The sequence below is a fragment of the Nansenia antarctica genome (genome assembly GCF_963989245.1).
Source record: "Nansenia antarctica genome assembly, chromosome: 1".
In the NCBI taxonomy this organism is placed as follows: domain Eukaryota; kingdom Metazoa; phylum Chordata; class Actinopteri; order Argentiniformes; family Microstomatidae; genus Nansenia; species Nansenia antarctica.
Window position 1 is genome coordinate 15,403,227 of NC_137674.1, and position 24,875 is coordinate 15,428,101.

Sequence of the window (24,875 nt, forward strand, 5' to 3'; positions counted from 1 at the left end):
TCCCTACTTGGCTGTGTGTCGTCTGCGGCTCTGACTGCGGAGCTCCTACTGCCAGCCCTGTCTTTGTACATCGAGTGGCTAGTGGCTAACGGCCTGTCTATCCAGATGGAGAATGGCAATTGTATTCCTGGATGTTGCGTAGATACACATTTTTCCTTGTTTGATTACATTTCTGATGGACTCGCTGGTGTATCTGCCTGGGCCCATCTCTCTCTCTCTCTCTCTCTCACAGACTCTCTCTCTCTCTCTCTCAGACTCTATCTCTCTCTCAGACTCTCTCTCTCTCTCAGACTCTCTCTCTCTCTCTGTCTCTCTCTCAGACTCTCTCTCTCTCTCAGACTCTCTCTCTCTCTCTCTCTCCACCTTGTAGGTTGGTAGTCTGGTATCTTGGCCACCCGCCAGGTGGGAGTGAAATAAGGCCCACTAGTTAACGACAGTGACACAGCTCCCAGAGACTCTATGGCTAAAGATACCCCCGGGCTGCACTGGTTATGCAGTAGCATTGGGAGCCAGGCTCCTGGGCTCTGAGAGTAAGTGTGTGTGTGTATGTGTGTGTGCGTGTGCGTGTGCGCGCACACGTGCTGCGAATACTAACCAGCGCTGTCCCCTCTCGGCAGTCCCTGCTGCCATGCAGCTGACAGTGACGGACGGTGGCTCTGAGCAGACTGGTCTGGGGGGGTGTGGAGGGGGGGGGGGACCTTCATCACGGCCTAATGAGCCTGAAAACAGCCTCTCCTCAGCAGAGGCATACCATCACCATCTGAACACCTTGGTCGATTACCATTCACTGCACATAGTGTCTAATCTACAACGGGCCCAATACCAGTCAGGGCACCGAGCATTCACCGCTGTCAGAGACCCCACGCGGCCTTAGGCCTCGAACACACCGGGCGCCTGTGTGAACTGTGAACTCACGTCGTGTGCGTGGCGGGACTGGCGCGGCTCTCAGGCTTGCGGCTTCCCTACTTGGCTGCGTGTCTCTGTGGCTCTGACTGCAGAGCTGCTACTGGCGACGGTGAAACTTTGGACATCGTGAGACGTTCCTTGCCCCCCCCGCGCACACGTACACACTAGTCAGGGTTCCCACGGGTCCTTGAAATCCTTGAAAGTTTGTGAATTTGAGGAAAAGAAGGTCATAAATGTTTTTGAAAATAGACATGGGTCATTGAAAGTGCTTGAATTCCCCTCTCTCTCTCTCTAAAAATAAATAAATATATATATATAAATGTTTTCTTTACTTAGCTCGTCAACTAGTAAATAAGTCTCTGTATTGCTTAACTTTACACATATTTCACAATATATTGTTTCGCTGTGCTGTGGTAGAGAAGGCAAGAGACCATCTAGTGTTCACACATTCAAGCCTCTCTTTTTAATTGTTGTCTGTGAGCGGATAGTTCCTATTATATCAATTCTCATCTAGATCTGTCTCAAACTGGGTCCTTGATTTGAGGGAATTGAGTCTTGAAAGTCTTTGAAAGGTGCTTGAATTTGATGTTTCAAAAGGGGTGGGAACCCTGACTAGTGTAACATCCATACTTCTGACTATCTAATCCCATTCTTAGTTCAATTATGTCTGTCACATTGTGTTAATGCTATTAAAGATTACCCCAAATTGAAATGTCGTCTCAGAGAAATGTCGTGTCGTCTCGATTGACGTAATCCTTTTCCGTCTCTCTCTCCTCTCTCCAGGAGCACGGGATTCCCACAGACATGGGCTACGCGGTGGCCCCCCACCACTCTGGAGTGTACCCCGTCCACAGCCAGCTGTACGAGGCCTGGAAGTCCGTGTGGGGCATCAGGGTGACCAGCACGGAGGAGTACCCCCACCTGAGGCCCGCGCGCTACCGCAGGGGGTTCATACACGGAGGCATCCAGGTCAGAACCGTCCTCGCCTAAAAACATCACCTCGAAACATCACCTAGAAACATCGCCTAGTAACATCACCTAGAAACATCACCTAAAAACATCGCCTAGAAACATCACCTCGAAACGTCACCTAGAAACATCGCCTAGAAACATCGCCTAGAAACGTCACCTAGAAACATCACCTAGAAACATCACCTAGAAACATCACCTCGAAACGTCACCTAGAAACATCGCCTAGAAACATCGCCTAGAAACGTCACCTAGAAACATCACCTAGAAACATCACCTCGAAACATCACCTAGAAACATCACCTCAAAACATCACCTAGAAACATCACCTCAAAACATCACCTCAAAACATCACCCCGAAACATCACCTCAAAACATCACCTAGAAACATCACCTAGAAACATCACCCCGAAACATCACCTCGAAACATCACCTAGAAACATCACCTCAAAACATCACCTAGAAACATCACCCCGAAACATCACCTCGAAACATCACCTAGAAACATCACCTCAAAACATCACCTAGAAACATCACCTAGAAACATCACCTCAAAACATCACCTCAAAACATCACCTCAAAACATCACCTCAAAACATCACCTAGAAACATCGCCTAGAAACATCACCTAGAAACATCACCTCAAACATCACCTCAAAACATCACCTAGAAACATCACCTAGAAACATCACCTATGGCGCTTTTCCACTACAGGGTCGACCCGGGTCGGCCCTGGTCTTTAGCCTTTCTCCACTGCCAAAAGTACCCGTGCCATTTCTCGTACCCGTGCCGGTTTTAGTTCTTGTTCGGGATGGGTAGCGAAAGGTACCAAAGGTACTTTTTTGCCAGGCTGCGTGTGACGTGTGACGCTGCACACCAATGATTGGTCAATGGAAATCGTCATCCCATGTTCATAGATTTTTTTCGCTAACCGCCATCTTTAAATACAACAGATTTCGCTCTCGGAAAATGTCACTTACTGTTTCTGTAATAACTTATTAATAAAGATTAGAAAAATTATGATAACCATCGTATTATCTTAGTTTAATGTCATTTCAATGCATCATAGAACTTTTATTTACAACAAGCATAACAAAAAAATCGCTATTATGGCGATGTCCTGTGCCTATGCTGTTCCTCAGTCCAGCGGCAGTCAAATGCCGGTAGATTCGCGTCTTGCTCCCTTTAACACATGTCGGCGTTTCCCTGGTTGCGAGATCTAAACTACTAGAACTGAAAGCGGCAGGTAACAGGCACATAACCAGGGGTGCACATAACTGGTGCGCCAGTGCGCATGCGTCGCCAAAATGCATGCTGCGCGGCAGATCAGCGGCATGAACGCGCTCTGGCGCACCAACAGCTGGGAGCGCTGGGAGAGGAATTTACTTCCTCAAAATCCAACTGCATCACTGCAAGCCATCACAACAGTCGACCGACGGCGACCACGGCGACTCCCCTCACGAAAACATTCGGAAAGTATCGTAACTCGTACTTTCATTCCGCGTATCGCGTATCGCATGGTTATCTCGCCGCCACGTGAACATTCAGTCCCGAACGACTCGTCGCTAAAAGGAAAAACAACACCAAGGTTTCTTTTCTCTGAAGCTTTTAAACGTTCAGACGTTTGTTTTACAGCTTCATTATCGCACCTAGACCCCTGACCCAGGGAATATGGTTGGGAATTCTATTAGAAAAAGAAAAAAAAAAGACTTTGTTTCACAATCAAAATAATGAGCTATTTAAAGTGATAGCCTACAACATCCTCTACCATGGTTGAAATTGAGGACAGTATTAACAGCAGTCAAGAGAGCAGTGATGATGATGATGATGATGATGATGATTAAGCTTGTAGCATAAATAAATGCTTAGGCTGTAACTTTTTGTTGAAAAGTTGATTTCAGTGTTTACAGAACAGAGCAGTGCTTAAAGAGATGTCAGTTGATTTCATTGTGTTTAAAGGAGTCTGACAGACTTTCATGCTTAAAGAGCAGTCATTTGATTTTGCATTTGTTTCTTTTGTTTTGCACACAATCATTTGTTCGTTCATCTTTATTTATGAATAAATGTCGTTTTGCTAATATAAGTTATCCATGCATCCCTTTTTTATCCATCCTGTGGGACGGGTCGTGACTCGCGAGCTCGGGGAGCACCAAGCAGCATCCCTAGGTGCTCCTCTGAGCACTGGCCCCAAAAAGTTATGTGCACCCCTGCACATAACATCCATATTCTGTATATATAAATAAATATATTTGACTACCAGCAAGACACCGGAGCACTCGTATCTATAACAAACGCGGAGATTGTATGAGCCCCGCGTGAGTCAGCCTTTCCGTAGAAATACATCGCTCCGTTATATATCTAACGTTACATGTTTTAAGGCTGATCTGTGCATGATAGTGCTGCATTATGTTGATCTATTTATATCGATCTATTCTTGCCAATTCCTTATTACCAGTGGAAAGGGGGAAGGCTAAAACACTTTGAATGGAATAGATAGGACTTTCCGTTCAATGGAGGAAGCATGATACTCGCGAGTTCATCTCGCTTTCCCCCCCGTTGATGTATTAAACAATCTAAGCAATCTAATCAGAACAGTTGTTATTATGTAATATTATTGATGCATGTGCCATTTTTGATGGAGAGCAGTGAGCGGATGACTGGATGTGAGCATGTATTTGACTAATGCCGATAGATTCGCGTCTTGCTCCGAAACCGGAGCTGTCGGCGCAGACAGGATTTTACAGCGTTCCTTCAAACTATCGTAATTCATGAACTATATGCCCAATCTAAAAAATTCAAACAGCTTCTGAAAGCAGAGAAGTTGCACTTTTTGAACAGTTGAACTTTTTTAGGCTTATTACGGTAGTTCACCAACAAAAAAAAGCACAGTGCTCAACGTGTCAGGAGAAATAAAAATAGAATCGGGGCTTTAACACGTCGGCATTTCCCTGGTTGCGAGATCTAAACTAGTCTACTAGAACTGAAAGCGGCAAGTAACAGGCACTTAACGTTACATGTTGTAAGGCTGATCTGTGCACGATAGTGCTGCATTTTGACATAATTCTTATCGTATTTCCCCCCGCTGATCTGTATAGCGGGGGGAATCTTATGACACGTAACTCCTCCTACAGTCCCGGGTCGTTCCTGTATAGTGGAGAACGATTCCTATATGGAACTTTTCAAAAGCGTGCCGTGCCGAGCCGAGCCGGTCAATGGAAAAGCGCCACTAGAAACATCACCTAGAAACATCACCTCAGTGGGATTATCAGTTGGAACAGAAATGAATAAATCCGTTACGGTCGTAATTGAGACTTGAGGGGGAAAATGTTGCTAGTCTCCCCCCGTTGACACAGCAGCCAAACAAGATGGATAGGGAGGGATGGATATGGAGAAGAGTCGGGGCCTTCATACCTGCTTGTTTTTATTTTCGTGCATGTTTATGTGTTGTTATACAGGTATGTAAAAAAAAAAGACACAGACTACAAGGTTAGTATCGGTTTTGCTTACTTTGATTGACTCCTATATTTCATTTTGACCAATTTTTTTTTCTCTCTCTCTCTCTCTCCCTCCCTCTCTCTCTACCAGGTGCTACCCAGGCAGACATGCGGCCTGTTCACCCACACTATCTTCTATAACGAGTACCCAGGAGGATCCAAAGAGCTGGACAAGAGCATCCGCGGTGGAGAGCTGTTCCTCACCGTCCTGCTCAACCCGGTGAGGGCGCCGGGGAGACGCTCTAGATAAGCTCCTGAAGCCAGGCTCATTTAGCACTAGATGAGGTTTAGTTCAGCATGACTAACTCTGCATTCCGGCCAGTTTTCATGCTCACTGGTCCAAAACTGGTCCGATCTTATCTACTGGACTATTACTGTAGCTGTGGTCCCTTTAAATGACCTCAGGAAAAACCTCAGGGTGTGTCCGATCCTGATGTCAACGGTAGCCCTAACATTCTCCATTATTGTAACTAGGGATGTCCCGATCCGATACTGATATCGGATATCGACCCGATATTGGTCCTGAATGCTGGATCGGGGATCGCACCAGAAAAAAAAAGGCTCCGATCCGATCCTACTGTCAAGTCAAACTTATGTGTATAAGCGATGAGGGAATGAAAACAGTGAAAAGAAACGCGTGTCGCAGAAATGCTTCACGCGAGTCGCAGAAATGCTTCACGCGAGTCATATATGCGCTTAAAATGCGCATAGCGCTGTGTGCTTCCGGTTTCATTACAAAGAGGTTAACCCTATATGTGCCTGACGTCTAACAACATTCAAATGACTCTAACTTCATATTTTTTCGGATTTCAATGTATGACACATCATTTGAAAGCTTATGATCCGTAGTTCCAATCCACAACACGTCGCATTTGTTGCTTTAATAAAGGCTGGCAGTCTTTAATTTAACTGTTGTTGGTGTGGACTATATACTGGGGAGGTATTTGTTATTATTCAGGGGTCAAAAAATGTGTACAAATATCGGATCGGTATCGGTATCGCCGATACCCGAAGCCCAGGTATCGGTATCGGTATCGGTAGTGAAAAAGTGGGATCGGGACATCCCTATTTGTAACTCCAGGACGAGACTTTGTTGTGAATTCTGCGTTCGTGTCTTTGGTGTGAACTGTGAACTATTGAATTTCCGGCTCGTATCTGGGGTTGGGGATTGGGTTCCTGTAAGTGTTTTGTGGGGTGGGCTGAAAGAAACATCATCCTGACCGTGAATATGAATATTAAAATGGAGGCTAACATGAGTTTTGGAATTGAATAATGATTTATCTGTGCATAGGTTGAAGCAATGCAAAGCAATTTGTATTTACACATTTTGATCACCTGCAATTTATTAAGCTTCGCTATGCCATGTCCACCCCACACTAGCTCTGTGTCCCATCTTGGCCACCCCAGTCAAAATTTCCTGGATAGTGGCCTAGGGTGGTCCAGTGGTCTAGCACCGCGGTCTACAGTGCACACATATGCCCATGTAGGCATGGGTTCAAATCCGGCCCATGCCCTGCTGACATGACCTCTTCTCCTTACTTTCCTGTCTATCTAACTATCTCTGTCCAATAAAAAGAAAAAAATGTCCTGGATATGCTACTGCTCATGGTCCTGTATATGTCCTTATATTGTCCTGTATAGTCCTGTATACGTCCTTATATGGTCCTGTATATGGTCCTGTATGTACGTCCTTATGGTCCTGTATACGTCCTTATATGGTCCTGGATATGTCCTTATATGGTCCTGTCCTCCCTCCAGATCAGCATCTTCATGACTCACCTGTCAAACTACGGGAACGACCGGCTGGGCCTCTACACCTTTGAGTCTCTGGTGAAGTTCGTCCAGTGTTGGACCAACCTGCGCCTGCAGACGCTGCCCCCCATGCAGCTGGCAGAGAAATACTTCCAGATTTTCCCTGAGGAGAGAGACCCCTTGTGGCAGGTTAGGGAACTGCACTCATCAATGCCAATCCTTGATAGTTTCTTAGCTTAGCTAGTTTCTATGATTGTTCTTTGGTTTTTGTTTCGCAATGAAATAATAACCTGCCTGTCTGTCTGTCTGCCCTCCCCAGAACCCATGTCACGACAAGAGGCACAAAGACATCTGGTCTAAAGAGAAGACCTGCGATAGGCTGCCGAGGTTCCTGGTCATAGGCCCACAGAAAACCGGTAAGAACGGACACACACACACACACACACACACACACACACACACACACACACACACAACTGAGATGCACGTCCCTGGTGCTGTTTATAGAGTTGAGCTTCCAGTCTAACCGTGTTGTTCCCGTCTATCCTGCCAGGCACCACCGCCCTGCACTCGTTCCTCAGCCTCCACCCCGCCATCACCAGTAGCTTCCCGAGCCCCAGCACCTTCGAGGAGATCCAGTTCTTCAGCGGGCCCAACTACGACAGTGGCATTGACTGGTGAGCCAGCGCCCCCCCCCCCCAACCACTGTCCATAAAGTCTCTGGACTTGAACACGTGTATTCACTTACTGTTTTCAAGTGGAAATATTGTGTTTGTCACTTGCTATCGCAACGTCTAACAACCTTTTCGCAATATTATATTTTGTCCATATGGTGCAGCCATTAGAACAAGGAAATGAAGAACAGGGGAGAAGATGGAATGTGGTATATACGCGTATCTGCTTTTGCTTGGCCCTTTTGGTACTACTAGATCTTAGTGCTGCCTTTGACACTGTAGACCATGACATTCTAATAGTTAGACTAAAAACCTGGGTAGGACTTTCAGGCACGGTCTTAAACTGGTTTAGATCCTACCTACAGGACAGAAGCTATTATGTCTCCATTGGCAACTTTGTGTCTGACCAAATTAAAATTACGTGGGGTTCCCCAAGGATCAATCCGTGGCCCCCTTATTCAATATCTACATGCTTCCATTGGGACACAGCATAAAAAAGAACAAAATTGCCTACCACAACTATGCAGGTGACACTCTACATGCAGGTGCTCTCTCACCGAACGACTGTAGTCCCATCGACTTGCCTTGCCTCAGTATAAAGCCAATTAGTGATTGGGTCCCTCTCCTCACCCCTCCTCTCCCTTCCCCTCACCCCTCCCCTCCCCTCTCCTCTACTCTCTCCCCTAACCTCCCCCTCTCCTAACCCCACCCCTACTCTCCTCTCCTCACCCCTCCCCTCCCCTCTCCTCTCCTCTCTCCCCTAACCTCCCCCTCTCCTAACCCCACCCCTACTCTCCTCTCCTCACCCCTCCCCTCCCCTCTCCTCTCCTCTCTCCCCTAACCTCCCCCTCTCCTAACCCCACCCCTACTCTCCTCTCCTCAGGTACATGGACTTCTTCCCCTTCCCGTCGAATGTCAGCACAGACTTCATGTTTGAGAAAAGTGCCAACTACTTTGACACGGAGCTGGCGCCTAAGAGGGCTGGCGCCCTGCTGCCCCGGGCCAAGGTCCTGGCCGTGCTCATCAACCCAGCGGACCGGGCCCACTCCTGGTACCAGGTAGAGACCAGCTTCATACTCAACTGGTTTATGATGGTTATCCATGAAGGTCATGGGAATGAGAATGACACAGGCTAACCCTGACCATACAGATAGAATGAGTAGAATGAACATTCATGGCTGTGTTTGTAAATTCGCTCTGGAAATCTGATCAGCACTCACGGAATGCCTCTCATCCAATCAAATTATTCGGTCCCTTTAATGACGTTGAACCCAGTGTGCGCTCCGGCGCTCTGAGCGAATTTACGAACGCAGCCAAAGAGTCCATGGCGGGAGTACCGGCGGCGTACCATGTACCATTTGGGAGTTTTAGCTTACAGCATTATTAACCAATTAAACTGACATTGAAATGTAGGATTATTTTCATTCATTATTTTCAAAAGTAATTTTAAGAAGTGAAAGTTAGTGTACAGGTGTTTACAGCCGTAGATGGGGGACTTGAGTCACATGACTTGACTCGAGTCGCAAATTTGAGGACTTGAGACTTGGTTGACTAACATTGATCAAAGACTTGACTTGACTTTGACTTGGTATGCATGACTTGAGACTTGACTTAGACTTGAGACAGATCACCCGAAAGGACTTTGCTTTTTTAAATTAAGTATTAGCATTTTCGGGATATTCAGAAGTTATATTTTATTTTGAAACATGATTGGTTGATTTATAGTGCAATGCGCATTACCTGTTACCTGGCAACCTACTGGAGTAAGCAAACCAGTAGAGGCCAACGGACGAGGCAGCTATCATAGAGGAGGCTAGACCAAAAATAATGACATTTGGATTCAAGGATGATGTTGTCGATGACATTGACAGTAGTAAGAAGAGAACAGCGGTATGAAGATCTGCATCTCAAAACTCAGTGACACAACCACGACAGCATCCAACTTCATCCGTCACGACAAAACCCACAAAGAAAGGTACGTGAATGTGTCTTTTTCGCTAACTTATTGGCTGGTCAAACGTTAGCTAGAAAGGTAACGTTAAGTTAACGTTAAGTTAAAGGTAACGTTAAGTTTAAGCTATGTTAGTCCAATCGATTATGCATTCTAGAGAGAAGACATATCGTTAACACTTTGCTTAAAGAAATCCGTCATGATGCCTTCATAGCGTATTGTAAGACTTGCATATGTACGGTCCATTGTAACAGCATTATAACGTCTTTGAGCATCACATTTTCTGCAAATGCAACGCATTGTAAGTGGCTATTCACCTTATGTTGCTAGGCAGCAAGATCGCTACCAGCTTGCCGCTAGCTAGTGTGGATATGGACAGGACAAGATAGGATGAATAGTCTCACGACCCAACAGCTCTGCATGCACATTGATAATCAAAACTGCTGGTTAACACACAGGGACACAGGTTTATAGGTCAGCTCAGGTCGCTGCATGACGGTACCGGCTATAGTAGTGTCAGGGGAGAGGCTTACCTTCAGTCTTGGTGTGCTCCGGTCTCGTTGTCTCCTTGCTTGGGGATAGCCCTAACGTTTGGTAGGGCAAGGTATCCCCTTTAGTTCAGTTGCGACATGTAACATATAACAACGATGCATACCCATAGTAAGGGAAACATATGAAAATCTGCGAAGTAAATCGTTACCAAAACATTTCTTCACCAATGTGTTTCTAAAGGTGTGTAATAACATGTACTAAAAGGTTGAAATTCAACTCCTGTGGGAAACCTCATAAAAAAACTGCTCAAAGTTGGGGTACCGATAACCGATTTTCGAAAATTCGAAAATGCTTAAATTTGACTTTTTTTTTTAGCTTTTGAGGGGTCAAACTAGGCATTGTTCATGATTCTGAGTTGATTGCAAGCATTTAATTGTCACCAAGACCACTTCCTGGTAGAGAAACTGCCACGCCCCTTCCCATTTACATATACATTTATTTAAATTAGCTGCATAATACTCAGAGCAAATACTGATCCACCATAGGTCAAATGCTTCAGGAGTCAATGTCTGAGTCTTCTTCAACAACATCATGAATACCATTCTTGCATGTAATGCCTTTACAAACTCCACATGCTGAGATGCACTTGACAGCATTTTTCTTGCAGCTGCATCGCCGGTTGCTGCAATCTCCATTACAATTGCAGCTTGTGAACTGGAGTAGCTCGTCGGGAGCCATGGGGTCTAAGGTTGGAACTGGCTCATAACCATGAACACCTAATGTCCATCCATAGTCACTGGGGTCCAGAGACATGCTCTGTAGAAGGATCCAGTCCCGGGTCTGTAGGTAGGCACGGAGAGAATGCTGTGCAGCTGCACCCTCTGTTGGAGGTAGAGTTTCTGGTTTGATCAGCCCAGCCACTGCCTTTCCCGAGAACATGTTGCATCGAATTGCACCCAGAGTAGTACCTGGCCCATGGTGAATGTACTGGAAGATCCTAGTACCAGCCTGAATCACTGCATCCTTGGTAGCGTGTATGTCAAGGAAGATGTCCATATGTTCGTCGATGTCCCCTGCACAAAACCTGTAAAAGAATGCACTTCAAGGTTTGTTTCAGATATTTCAATATACAAATATTTCATTATGATATAATATTATTATTATTACCTGTCAAACAGAGTTGTTTTCCCATGGCCAGCGATAGCAGAAACCGTATCACACCCAGTGAAGGCGTGACAAAAGAGCAGGTAGCGTCTCTTTCTATCTGAGAGAGCTTCTCGGATCCTCTTGACATCATAAGAGCCCTTCGATGTGGTTAAGAAGAGTGGGTGGTTGGTGCTTGAGCTATGGTGCACCAGCATTGCCAGCACGTCTGCGTCTTCTGCCCGCAACTGAAAATAGAAGAAGATATGCAATGCATGTTCAACTATGTGAAAATATATAAAAATAGTCAAAACTCTTCTTTTAAAGTAGTCATAGCTAATGCAAGTAAAATACCTACACCAATGTTACTGACCTCAACAAAGCCATCTGTAGCAGCAGCCAATGCCTCTCTCACAATCGAAGTGTCAGCATCATTGTCACTCTGCTCCACGGTGATGTGAATTTTTCTGAATGTTGAAGAGAGGAGGTGAATGAGCTCACTCTTGTTATGAGTGTTGTCCAAGAACTTCGCTCTTGGTGTCCAGTGTATCATATCCGGTCGAATCTGGAGGTCACAGCATGACTTCTTGGTACGTCGGATGTGGTCATGATCTTTTGGCGATCTGTTATAGCCATCAAAGACCACAATGATCCTTTGAGAGTTACGGCCAAGACACTGCACGTAGCTTAGGTAACTGTTGCCAATCTCCTGCCGAGTCTGACCTTGTTCCCACGTCACCATGTAGAGAAGCCACCCGCCATCAACCACCAAAGTGGAGCAGGGTTGGTTAGTGAGTTCAAGTGGATCAGTTAACTCCTTCAGGCTAGTCTTGGAAAAGCCTGCCTTGTTCGCCTTGTTCATTTTCTGATCTTTGTTACTGAAAAGGGACAATGGGACGGGAGTCAGCTCATACTCCAAGCTTGTCTCAACTGTCATATCCCGTTGGGCAAAAATGATCAGTCGGTTGAACAACTTGAGTGAGTCAAGGTGAATCTTCTTCTCGTTGATCTTGGGAATCTTTCTGAGTGATGACAGGGCTTGTACCTTTGACTTCACCTCCATGGTCGATGTCACTGACTGTCCATCCAGCTTAATCTGCATCTCTCTCCCTACTTCAGCTGCTCTCTCAGCATTGACTGGGTCATCTCCTGTGCTTGTGAATCCTGTAGAGAAAGATACAAACATCTCCTTGTCTCGATCATGGTCGAATGGGTTGTTCTCCTCAAACCATTGGAGGGCAAGTTCAACTGCTTCAGCATCTCGCTTCATCTGTGTTTTGGCAAGGCCTCTGTGGGGTGGAGCATGTTCCTTGACATCTTCCTCCATGCACTGGTTGACATTGGAGAAGTGACTGAGGGTGAGCACCCAGCACTTGTGGCCAGAATCACTGTTTCTCATCCTCCCTCTGCTCAGTCCACCTTCTGATTTGGCTGCCTTCATTAATGTCTGCTCAATACAGATGTCACACCAGGTGCCAGACCAATCATGGCTGGAGTAACGGACAACATGGTTTCCATGGGCAGTGAAACTTTCTATGGTCTCTTTGTAAGCAGGCAACGTTTCAAGTTCCTTCATAAGTTGACAGTACAGCCGTGCACCTTTGGCATATTGATGATGGCCCGCAGCTGCAAAGATGTCCAGCATCCTGGTAGCAATGCAGGACAGGTGCCCCTTGTGGTCTGCAAGCCGCTCACTTCGGATGAAGGTCTTGATCACATCTACCATGTGGTGGTACTGCACCCAGAGTGTAGGCGTTCTTCCTCCTTCAGCGAGTCTTTTGAAGTTTTCTTCAAACCTATGTTCAAACAGTGCCACTACTGGATCTGTGTGTCGGGCTCCCATCTTACCATCAGCCACCTTCTCCATTAAGGTCCTCATTTCACCAAGCTCCTCCTCAGTGAAGGCATGTTTCATGATGTGCTGATAGATGGCTGCATCAATGAGGAGGTGGGCACGGATTGCCTTGTCAAAACACCCCCCATCCAGGATGTGCTCTTGGTGACAAATACATGCTTGCAATCAACTCAGAATCATGAAAAATGCCTAGTTTGACCCCTCAAAAGTTACTCAAGTCCAATTTAAGCATTTTCGAATTTTCGAAAATCGGTTATCGGTACCCAACTTTGAGCAGTTTTTTATGAGGTTTCCCACAGGAGTTGAATTTCAACCTTTTAGGACATGTTATTACACACCTTTAGAAACACATTGGTGAAGAAATTTCTTGGTAACGATTTACTTCGCAGATTGGTCAAATATCTGGTAAAATGCCCTTACTACCAGACAAGATGAGGTAGTAGGTCACAGTCCCAATGGAATAACAGTTTCTATGGTAACCATCCGCAGAGGTTCATAATGCGTCTCTCTGGTATGGCGTCTCCTTCACCTTCACCCCACACTCTGTCTTCTCTTTTTTTCATTTATTTTTTTCAGGTGGGAAATCAGCACCATTCATGACACCCGCCACCCAGCAAGCCACTCCCCCAAGTACCCTGGGTAGCCAATCACCATAACCCACTGAGCTGACAGAACATAGTTGGATCGTGACACTAGCATGTCCTATAGTCAGTTCATGTTTGACAAAAGTCATTATACTTGAATAGTTTTAATACATTTTCATGGTTTGATGTCATGTTTAGTAATGTCAGCAGTTATTTAGTGGCATACTAAAACCATTATACTTGAAAAGTTTGATGTACTGTTTAGTAATGTCAGTAATGTTTATATTTTAGGCTATACGTATATATATGTATATATTTTTATTTATTTATGTAATATATATATATAAATGTTTTTAGTTTATACACTATTATTGTTGTTCATTTAGAAGGCGTGTTATTGATTGCCACAAAATGTCAAATATCAGTACGATTTATAAGGTGTAATCAGGCTGCAAACAATGTTGAAAATAAAACCCAACTTTTCATGACCACTGTCTCTTAACTGATTGAAATGTGGAAACTGGGGTACATCATCAGAATTTTGGATGACTTGACTTGTGACTCGCTTGACCTGAGCAATGACTCGACTTGTCTTGCTTGACTTATAGCAGGGAATTCTCACCACAGCAGGACTCGCTTGAAACTTGGAAGGTTGCGACTTGAGACTTGCTTGTGACTTGCACACGTGTGACTTGCTCCCACCTCTGCCGTTGACCCTGATGCGTGTGTGTGACCCCTGTGTGACCCCTGTGTGACCCCTGCAGCACCAGAGGGCCCACCAGGACCCGGCCGCCCTCAACCACACCTTCCAGCAGGTGGTGACAGCGAGGCCCGCCTCCCCCCGGGACCTGCTCACCCTGCAGAGACGCTGCCTTAAACCTGGGGCCTACGCCACACACCTGGAGCGCTGGCTACGCCACTACCAGCCCAGCCAGGTGGGACACACACACACACACGCATGCACGTAGACACACTCACACACTCACACACTCACTCACTCACTCACTCACGCACACAAACACACACACACACACACACTCACTCACTCACGCACACAAACACACACACACACACACTCACACTCACTCACTCACTCACGCACACAAACACACACACACACACACTCTCACACACACACACACACTCACACTCACACTCACACACACACACATCAGGTTAAGGACATCACTGATCAGTAGTGGTCTGGAGGTGCATCGTTCCATGGTTTCCATGGTTTCATTGGACTAGCGCACGTGTTTAAGAGAGGCTACAGGATCTTTGTATCATTCCAGCCGCTAGTTCTACAGTTAGACTGTATATGACGTGATTGGACGGAGCACACTTCCCCACACCCTGGGTGTGTTGGCCTTAACGGACAGTTTGCTCTAAGAAATCAAATGACATCATATCACGAATAATACAGTCAACACTGAGGCCAGATTGTTATGTGAAGAATTGGCGACAAAAGTTCTGCGATGCATATTTAAGTGCTGTGCAGTTATGTGACCGACGTCTTCTCTCCTCTAGTTGCACATTGTGGACGGGGCTCAGCTGCGGTCCAACCCGGCCCTGGCGATGGAGGGGATCCAGAGGTTCCTGGGGGTCACCCCCGTCTTCAACTACACACAGGCTCTGACGTGAGTTACCTCCCAAGTACCCCTCAACCACACACATACTCCACACTGTGTCATGTGTTGATCACCTGACGTGTGTGTGTGTGTGTGTGTGTGTGTGTGTGTGTGCGTGTTTGTGTTTCTCTCTCTCAGGTATGACGACAGTAAAGGGTTCTGGTGTCAGAGGGTGGAAGGAGGTCGACCCAAGTGTCTGGGAAAGAGCAAAGGCAGGAAATACCTGGACATGACCTCTGAGGTACAGTAATACTGGACATGACCTCTGACCTCTACAGTAATACTGGGCATGACCTCTGACCTCTACAGTAATACTGGACATGACCTCTGACCTCTACAGTAATACTGGACATGACCGCTGAGGTACAGTAGAATAGAATAGACTTTATTGTCCTTATACAGTTGCCTATACAATGAAATTGTAGTGGTTCTTCTGAAGGTGCAAAAACAGAAAAACATATTCACATATTCACAAACATATACACATATAACATATCACAAATATTACACACTAGACAAATTAAAAAGTGAAAATGCTATAAAACAAGCTAAGAGACAATGAGGTCTGTGGTGTCAAGTGCAAATAAAGACAACAATCTTAAGAAAAGAAAAACAACTATAAAAGCAAGCTAAAAGACATGAGGTCAGTGGCGTTATAATACTATAATAATACTGTAAAAATATATAAATGTATAAATAGGCACTTAGAATAGAGTTATTGCACATTTCTATTGTACTTTTTCCCCTGAAGATAAACATTTATGAACATGTCTTATGTCTTCATAATATAATACTGGACATGACATGACCTCTGACCTCTACAGTAATACTGGACATGACCTCTACAGTAATACTGGACATGACCTCTGAGGTACAGGTCAGGGTTTCAGTCCTGTTAAAGGCGGGAGGGAATGTTACTCATGTCAGGCTTTATAAATGTCCACTAAAAAAACTGGTAAAACTATAAACACTAGGGCCCCGCGGTGGTGTAGCGGTCTACGCACTGGCCACTAGTGCATGCTGCCCACCGGGGCCGGGGTTCGTATCCCGGCTCGCCAGATCCAGATATGGCCGAGGCACACGGGAAGCGAAATATTGGGCGGCCGCTTCCGAGGGGGGTATAGGAGTATTTCTGGACTAGGATCCGTCGCGCAACACCGCCCCCTGGGCGCCGGAATAACGGTGCTGGGCTCGAGGAGCCAGTCAGCTAGTCTGCCTGGCGGCCTCTTCTGGGACTGCCGGCCACGGGGTCGTGCGGCGGATCCTATGCAATAGGCAGGGGATAATTGGATGCCAAGTTGGGTTAAATTGGCTACCAAATTGGGTGAAAAAGGGATAAAATCTGAAAAACTAATAAAAATAAAAATAAAAAACTATAAACACTTCAGGTCAAATGTGACGGCAGCTGGTGAAAGCGGGAACAAGTCGGCAACCGACCGAATGTTCAGACTTTTATTCCGAAAAATGTGACTCACCGAATCCATTGCCTTGCAATATTTTGGCTTGAGTGTGTCATTGATTTTCAGTAAAACAATGTGTTTTGAATCAATGCTCTTTTAAAGGTGATTTGAAATAAATTGTCACCACCCACCACAAATGAGCTTACATTTTCCGGTCCAATTTATTTACATTTTACAGAATAAAAGTCCGAACATTTGATCGGTTGTCGACTTGTTCCCCCTTTCAACGGCTGCCGTCACAAATGTATCAGCCTACTCAGTGATACACTTTTAGTTTCTTGAATTTTGCTCGACTTCTTCTATACAGGGATGTGTGCAAAGAATGACTTGCTGGCCTGACTTTCGTGTGTGTGTGTGTGTGTGTGTGTGTGTGCGTGCGTGCGTGCGTGCGCGTGTGTGTTGCAGACGCGAGCCTTCCTGACGGAGCATTACCGCGAGCACAACATGGAGCTTCTGCGGCTGCTGAACCGCCTGGGCCAGCCCCTCCCCTCCTGGCTCAGAGTGGAACTACAGAACACCAGCTGGAGCTGAGACTGGGACCTGGCACCCCTAACCCCACCCACATCCAGGACTGGAGCCCAGGCCTGAGGGGGAACCGGGGGAAAGAACCCCCTTTTACCCACATCAACACCCAATCACTACAGAGGGGTAGAGGATGAGAGAAGGGGGAGAACAACCCCTGCCCCCGCCCCCCCTCCCCTCGGACAATTGATTTCTCCCAACACCCCCAACGAACGTCATGGGAGAGAGGGGATATAATGGCCTTTATAGAGTTCATGAGTTGAACTGCCCAACATGTCCTCGTCTTTCCCCTCGTACGGTGTCACACATCACCTTCATCCAGAACATTTAAGGACCTCTCCACCTGGAGCTGGTTGGACTGAGGATGCTGTACTCTGGCAGACAGAGGGGGTGTAATGTCATATCCCAGTTCCCTCCTCTTCATTGGGGACTGACCTCACAGGAAATCCTGTGGACCTGGAGTGCATGAATGAACCTGGCGACATCCATGTGGTCTCTCTCACACACACACACACACACACACACACACACACACACACACTTCTCATTTCTTCAGAAGAATGATTGTAAAACGTTGTACATTTTTAAAAAAGCTGTTGTATATTTTGGGTTGGGGGCGGGTGTTGAATGTGACAGAATAGACATGGACTAAACCAGACAGCACACTATAGTGTTTTGGACAGAGTGTAGGATCTAGGATGTATAGTTCTAGTGGCTCCTCCCTCTCTCTGTGTGCATCCCTACCCCAGAGCAGACGGGCATGGTCATTGGAGTGAATTCTAGTAAACTGTCTATTTCTAGGCCCCACACAGGTCCATAGAGATGCCCACCATACACCTGGACATGCACTTTCTCCCTCACTCAGATGCCTGAAGTAAGGAGGTTGGGGGGGGTAATAGGAGAGGGGCTGGAGTCTCTGCAGTTCCTTGTGCCCTCCTTCCTTGTTTCCCACTCAAAACACATTGGTAGGAGATTGGGATGCACCGAAATGAAAAATTCGGTCCGAAACCAAAATTAAGGAAACACTTGGCCGAATACAGAGTGCGTAGCCGGCAGTTTGATTTATTTTGCAATTTTTTTGTACCATTGCATAAGTTAAATACATTTTTACTTTTTATTCATGCTTGTATGCTTATCCATGTAAAATGATGATTATCGAAATGACGTGTTTGAAATTGTATATACTTTGTTACGTAATATTTCCTAATTTCATGAAATACTGTGATCCCATCAGTTTCCAATAAGCTTAGCTTATTTTGAAGTCACAAAAACGGAAGTAATGTCGGAATATGCCTCTCGTTGTCGTTCAGAGATGCCAAACTACCGTCTCATTCACAGAACAGCATGGGTTGCTTGCACTGTTTGATCGCGTCATCAAAAAACGTCTTGTATTCGGTAAACATCACTCATTTGCCCGAACACCGATTGTGCTTTTTTTGTGCTATTTTCGGCCGAATCATTCCGGTGCGTCCCTAGTAGAAGATCCATGGCTGTCCCCTTAGGGAGGACGTGAGGAAAGACTATTGGGAGGTAACAAGAGAGAGGGCTGGAGTGTTTGTGCGTCTGCCTGTGAGGTGTCTGTCATAACAGGATTTGCTGTCTTGTTTTCTGTCTATTTCATAAAAAATTACAATTTAAAAACATCCCAACCTTGTATCGTCTCTAATAAACCTATAGAGAGGTTGGAGCAGATTGTGTGAATGTCTTCTGTGTGGTGTTTGATGCAGGTACCATTGTAATGGACCTCAATACAGTACATATCAGTGGCTGTGTATTTTACACTTAGGCCTTCGGTGATATAAACCACCGTTGAATAACCTGAACATGACCCTGGGGCTATAGCCTCTTGTCATTCAACAAAACCACCCCATGTTCACAGTGACAGTAGCATGAAAGTTAACACTGGCCTCATCAAACCGAACAGTAAAACACTTAACAACACTGAACAAACTTGCATAACACTTGCATAGGACATTTAAAACATATCAACATAACTCTTGAAGTCTGAACACAGTGCATGCTGGGGAAACAGGAAGGTACAATGCTAATTGTGTAGCCCCGTTGCTACAATACGTTTTAATGTGTTTTAGGGTTGAAAATGTTGACATTCTCCTGAGCGGCTAGGCCAGCTAGAAGGCTGCGGCATGACAAAGAAGACAAAGGGGATAGGGGGCTAGGGGGTGGCTACTTGGGCTCAAGACCCGGATGTTTTCTGAAAAGCCCAGAATGTTTTACTTTCAGAAAGAAAAAGAAAAAAAAACGTCTTGTGAGTAACGTGCAGTACCGGAGTCCAACAGAGAGGCAGCAGCTGCGGGACAGTAGCCTGCCCTGCCCTGAAGAAGAAGCGATCCTGAACAGTGCCTGTGCCTGATGCTAGCGTTTTTTTTTTCAGCAGTATGATTTTGAGGTTATAGAAAGTTTAGGCTGTAAATTGTCAATCCCATCTGGCAACCCTGTGCGCTTTCAGCCTCGTCAAACTGCGTCATACAAACCCGTCATACAGCTGTTGTTTACATCATCCGATAGCCTGGGGACCGAAAGCTTGCAATAAACATCGTTTTTTGCACAGATTTGAGTGTGCAGATGCTGCTTTTTTGCACTCTATTTGATACTCTTCAGCTGCAGCACCCCAGCTAAGTCTGATCACGGATGAGCGGTGGTATTTTCACTATACTGGGAATTAACATGGTGAAATGCATTCCTAGACATGACTACATCGTCATGATTACAAATATGCCACTTGAAATGCATGAAATCCAAGTTTATTTGTGTCTTACACACATGTTCACCTAGTATTTGACTGCTTGTAGCCCAATCACGAATGATCCCAGTATTGTAGCTTCAGACGGACAAGTTGGTTGTAGTGCTTGCCCACGATATGTTATTGCTCATATATATTTATTTTAATCATGTTATTTTACCAACTGTTAAGACAACAATATAGTCAGCTAGTTACTTGAGCTAGCTAAAGATATTGGCCCCCCAAATCATTTTACAACGTGTTGTAATTATGTTACGATATTTCTGTCGAACTCCGTAAGTGAAGGTAAGCAACGTTGGTAAAATCGCTCTGAGAGCGCCAGAGCGCACACTGGGTGCAACGTCATAAAGCGACCAGGTAATTTGATTGGACAAGAGGCATTCCATGAGTGCTGATCAGATTTCCAGGGCGAATTTACGAACGCAGCTAGCGAACAGAAGACGCAAAAAATTCGTCAGATCAGATATATAAACAGGTTATTTTGGTAAACTGGACACATTTTGGGAATATATGTGGTTACTTTCTCGCCTGAAAACATAAAATGATATGTCATAAAATGACATGTTAACACTTGTAAAGCCAAAATTACATCTTTTAGCTAATGGAGGTTTAAATTCGCCGCTCCCGGCGAAGTGCATTCTGGGAGGCAGTATGCATACAGTGTAAATGGTCGGCTGGTTTTCGCATACTTATTATGAATTTAGTAGGCAGTATGCAGTACATACTCATTGAGTATGCTAGTATACCATTCCGAACACAGCCAAAAACATCACCAGCAGTGATGAAACGGATGTTGTTTCAGGTTTGTGAATCTCATTTGAAACGTTACTTTGCTGCTTTGCTGACATTAGTTGGCTATCAGTAACGTTATTATGTTATAATGAAAATGAAAGATAGCAAGGTAATGTTACGGTACATGGTAAGAATCCAAACAAGCCAGGATAATAATTATTAAATTAAAGTGAATAACAGGCTGATGGTATCTGCACTCTGGCTGACTGATTAACAAGTGAAAAAGAGTGATGTAGCCTAATGTTATAGCTAGTAAACATGGAGTAACCACACTAAGTATGCCCTTATGGTAGTATGTATACAGAACATGACTCAAATATATCCTAAGATGTAACGTTAACTAATTAAGTATACTGCAAGTTTGTTTAATGTTTTCACAGTACTGTACACAGGCCAACAGAGCAGTACAAGACGGCAGATGTGCCAGCCAGGATCACATGTAAGAGAATAAGATGCATTTCATATGTTTTTTTTTACATCTGAAGTTTATGAGGTGTGTGATGGCAGAATTGTTATGTTTCATTGACATACACTACCCGTCAAAAGTTTTAGAACACCTACATTTCCTCATTATTTATTGAAATTGAGCTAAAATGCAAAAATGCCATCAACAAATCACTCAGTAACATCTTAATCCAAGGATAATAGTTTATGTAATGTTGGAATTCATTTTGGAATTAATATCTTATCTATCTGATGTTATAGGGCCCCCAGACTTTACAAGCATCAATGAACTTTACAAGCATCAATGAGCAACCAGAAATCATTCCACTTCCAAAAATATCCAATCGACCATAGTGTCACATATTATAATAAAAATGACAGAAAAAATGTAAATAAGCCTTTTTAGCAGAATATATTTTTGCTTGACATGCAGAGTCTTTAATTAAATCCATAGTGCCTTCGGAAAGAATTCAGACCACTTCACTTTCTTCACATTTTGTTGTGTCATAGACTCCATTTAAAATTGATTAAATTAAAAATGATTTGCCATCAATCCAAACATAATACCCCATAATGACAAAGTGAAAAGTGACTAGTGAGCCTGCATCAACCTTAATGCTATTCTAAGTGCAAGAAGATTACATTTGTCATCCCAATTTAAGATACGCATTAATCTGTGGTAGTAAGCACACAGCAAGCCGTAGAATGTCTGGCGAGTGGTGGAATGTCCGGAATGCAAGCATCGGCAGTCCGGTATGCACGTCGGCATAGCAATGGTGGTCGAAAGATAGGATTACATCACCCAGACATTATTTGGCAGTTGGACACTATTTGCCATGACAGTTCCCAAACGTGTTCTTCCTAAACTCATCATCACTCAAAGAAACAGACCAGCCTGTAAAGGGTTTGGGAGGAGAGCTGTACTGGGAGGGGAGGAGCATCTCAATGTCAGTTTGCTGAAATGAAACTAAACTGTGTAGAGACGTAAAGTGTATCGTGGACAAGGGCAGACTCTCTCAAACTTGTTAGATATCGTCCTCAAACAGGCATCTATCACTCATACAGTAGAAAGGACAGAGACATCTATCACACATACAGTAGAAAGGACAGAGACATCTATCACACATACAGTAGAAAGGACAGAGACATCTATCACACATACAGTATAAAGGACAGAGACATCTATCACACATATCGAGCCATCTATCACCCTCACAGAATCACAGACAGGTGAGTTGAGAGACTTACAGTGACATGTCAAGATAAACTATTGTGTTCACACTCTTTTTATAGACGGTTCAGTATGTAAAACATATTGATTCGGTTGAAGGACTATTTCCTATGTGATGTAGAATAATGTTATCATTATTGGTCGCTGTATGATCCCATAAAACAGTCTTGACAGCTCCATAGTTGAAACTATCGAGATCTGATTGATTCCAGGAAATGCTTTATGGTGTCACCTCTGGTCTCTCTAGATATGGCTTCCTCCAGCAGTCTCCTGTCTGAGGAGCAGTTCCTGTGTTCTGTCTGTCTGGATGTGTTCACTGACCCAGTCTCTATTCAATGTGGACACAACTTCTGCATGGCCTGTATCAGAAAGTACTGGGACAGCAATGACCTGTGTCAGTGTCCAATGTGTAAAAAAGCATTTGATAAGAGACCAGATCTCTTTGTCAATACTTTCATCTCTGAGATGGCCGCTCAGTTTAGGAAGTCAGTTGAAGTGAAGGCAACCAGCAGCCCAGCCCCAGACACACCTGTCAAACCTAGAGAAGTGTCTTGTGATGTCTGCACTGGGACGAAGCTCAAGGCTCTGAAGTCCTGCCTGGTGTGTCTGACCTCTTACTGTGAGACTCACCTGGAGCCTCATCAAAGAGTCGCAGCCTTAAAGAGACACAAGCTGATCGACCCTGTGGAGAACCTGGAAGACAGGATGTGTAAGAAGCACGACAGACCCCTGGAGCTGTTCTGTAGACGTGATGAAATGTGTGTGTGTTGGCTGTGCATGAAAACAGACCACAAGACCCATGACTCCGTCCCCATAGAGGAGGAGTATGGAGAGAGGAAGGCTCAGCTGGGGAAGACAGAGGCAGATGTTCAGCAGATGATCCAGGAGCGACTGCAGAAGGTTTCAGAGATCAAACACTCAGTAGATCTCAGTAAGAAAGATGCACAGAGAGAGAAAGCAGACAGCGTACAGGTCTTCACTGCTCTGGTGGACTCCATGAAGAGAAGCCAGGCTGAGCTCCTTGACGTGATCGAGGAGAAGCAGAAAGCAGCAGAGAGGCCGATTAAAGAGCTGGAGCAGGAAATCACTGAGCTACAGAGGAGAAGCACTGAGCTGGAGCAGCTCTCACACACTGAGGACCACCTCCACCTCCTCCAGAGCTTCCCTTCCCTGTCCACCCCTCCACACACCAAGGACTGGTCTGAGGTCAGCGTTCACAGTGATCTGAATGTGGAGTCTGTGAGGAGAGTTCTGTCTGAGCTGGAGGAGACGCTGAATACAGAGATGGAGAAGCTGCCTGAAGTCAAGCTGAAGAGAAGTCAGCAGTATGCAGTGGACGTGACTCTGGACCCTGATACAGCACATCCCTGTCTCATTCTGTCTGAGGATGGGAAACAATTTAGACGTGGAGCCACAAGTAAGAATGTCCCTGATAACACAGAGAGGTTTTCCTTGGGTCCCTGTGTTTTAGGAAAGGAGGGTTTCTCCTCAGGGAGGTTTTACTATGAAGTGGAGGTGAAGGAGAAGACTGGGTGGACTGTAGGAGTGGCCAGAGAGTCCATCAACAGGAAGGGGCAGATAACAGTGAACCCTAGGAATGGATACTGGACTGTAGGGTTGATAAATGGAAATGAGTACTGGGCTAATGCTGGCCCTCCTGTCCTCCTGTCCCTGAGAGAGAAGCCCCAGAAGGTGGGGGTGTTTGTGGATTATGAGGAGGGCCAGGTCTCCTTTTATGATGTGGAGGCCAGGTCTCTGATCTACTCTATCACTGGCTGCACCTTCACTGAGAAACTCTATCCATACTTCTACCCTGGTATTACTGATGGTGGTAAAAACTCTGCACCTCTGATCATCTCTCCTGTCAATCACACTGACTGATTTTTAACCTTCAACTCTGACCAAGCAGTAAAATAAGCATTTAGAACTATCTTTATCTGTTCTCACTCATTAGGGAAGGTTATGGTATAATTTACCACAGAGTAATTTCTGATCTGGTTATCGTTTGTTATCATAGTTTGCTCTCAGTGTGTCTGCTAGAGATGGTGAATATGCAGCAGCAATGTCAGATACAGCCCAGCCTCTCCAGTCTCATAAGAAGATAATATGACTCTATGTACATGAGACTGTTTGACTTCTCAGGGTGTTCACATTATTATTTCAGATGCTCTCAACATACTGTATTTTCATTATTAGCTAGTTATCATTGTAATGTTT

The 24,875-nt window shown here is 45.1% G+C and overlaps 2 protein-coding genes across 2 annotated transcripts in view; both read left to right on the forward strand.

Annotated features, from left to right (window-relative positions):
* The window catches only part of ndst2a (N-deacetylase/N-sulfotransferase (heparan glucosaminyl) 2a), a 30,459-nt gene extending 11,392 nt beyond the window's left edge, over nt 1-19,067 (forward strand). The window contains exons 4-13 of the mRNA XM_080542564.1: nt 1,690-1,875; nt 5,461-5,589; nt 7,128-7,310; nt 7,441-7,537; nt 7,675-7,798; nt 8,679-8,853; nt 14,585-14,755; nt 15,348-15,457; nt 15,587-15,689; nt 17,314-19,067. Of these exons, the coding sequence (XP_080398690.1) occupies nt 1,690-1,875; nt 5,461-5,589; nt 7,128-7,310; nt 7,441-7,537; nt 7,675-7,798; nt 8,679-8,853; nt 14,585-14,755; nt 15,348-15,457; nt 15,587-15,689; nt 17,314-17,439 (1,404 nt within the window). The 3' untranslated portion in view covers nt 17,440-19,067. The remainder of the gene's footprint in view (nt 1-1,689; nt 1,876-5,460; nt 5,590-7,127; nt 7,311-7,440; nt 7,538-7,674; nt 7,799-8,678; nt 8,854-14,584; nt 14,756-15,347; nt 15,458-15,586; nt 15,690-17,313) is intronic.
* A 3,840-nt stretch (nt 19,068-22,907) lies between these two features.
* LOC308159220 (E3 ubiquitin-protein ligase TRIM39-like) lies at nt 22,908-24,539 on the forward strand (the record flags this gene model as incomplete). The annotated part of the gene is made up of 1 exon (XM_080532964.1): nt 22,908-24,539. One exon carries the CDS (start codon nt 22,908-22,910, stop codon nt 24,537-24,539), a length of 1,632 nt encoding a protein of 543 aa, XP_080389090.1.
* Nucleotides 24,540-24,875: the final 336 nt, after the last annotated feature.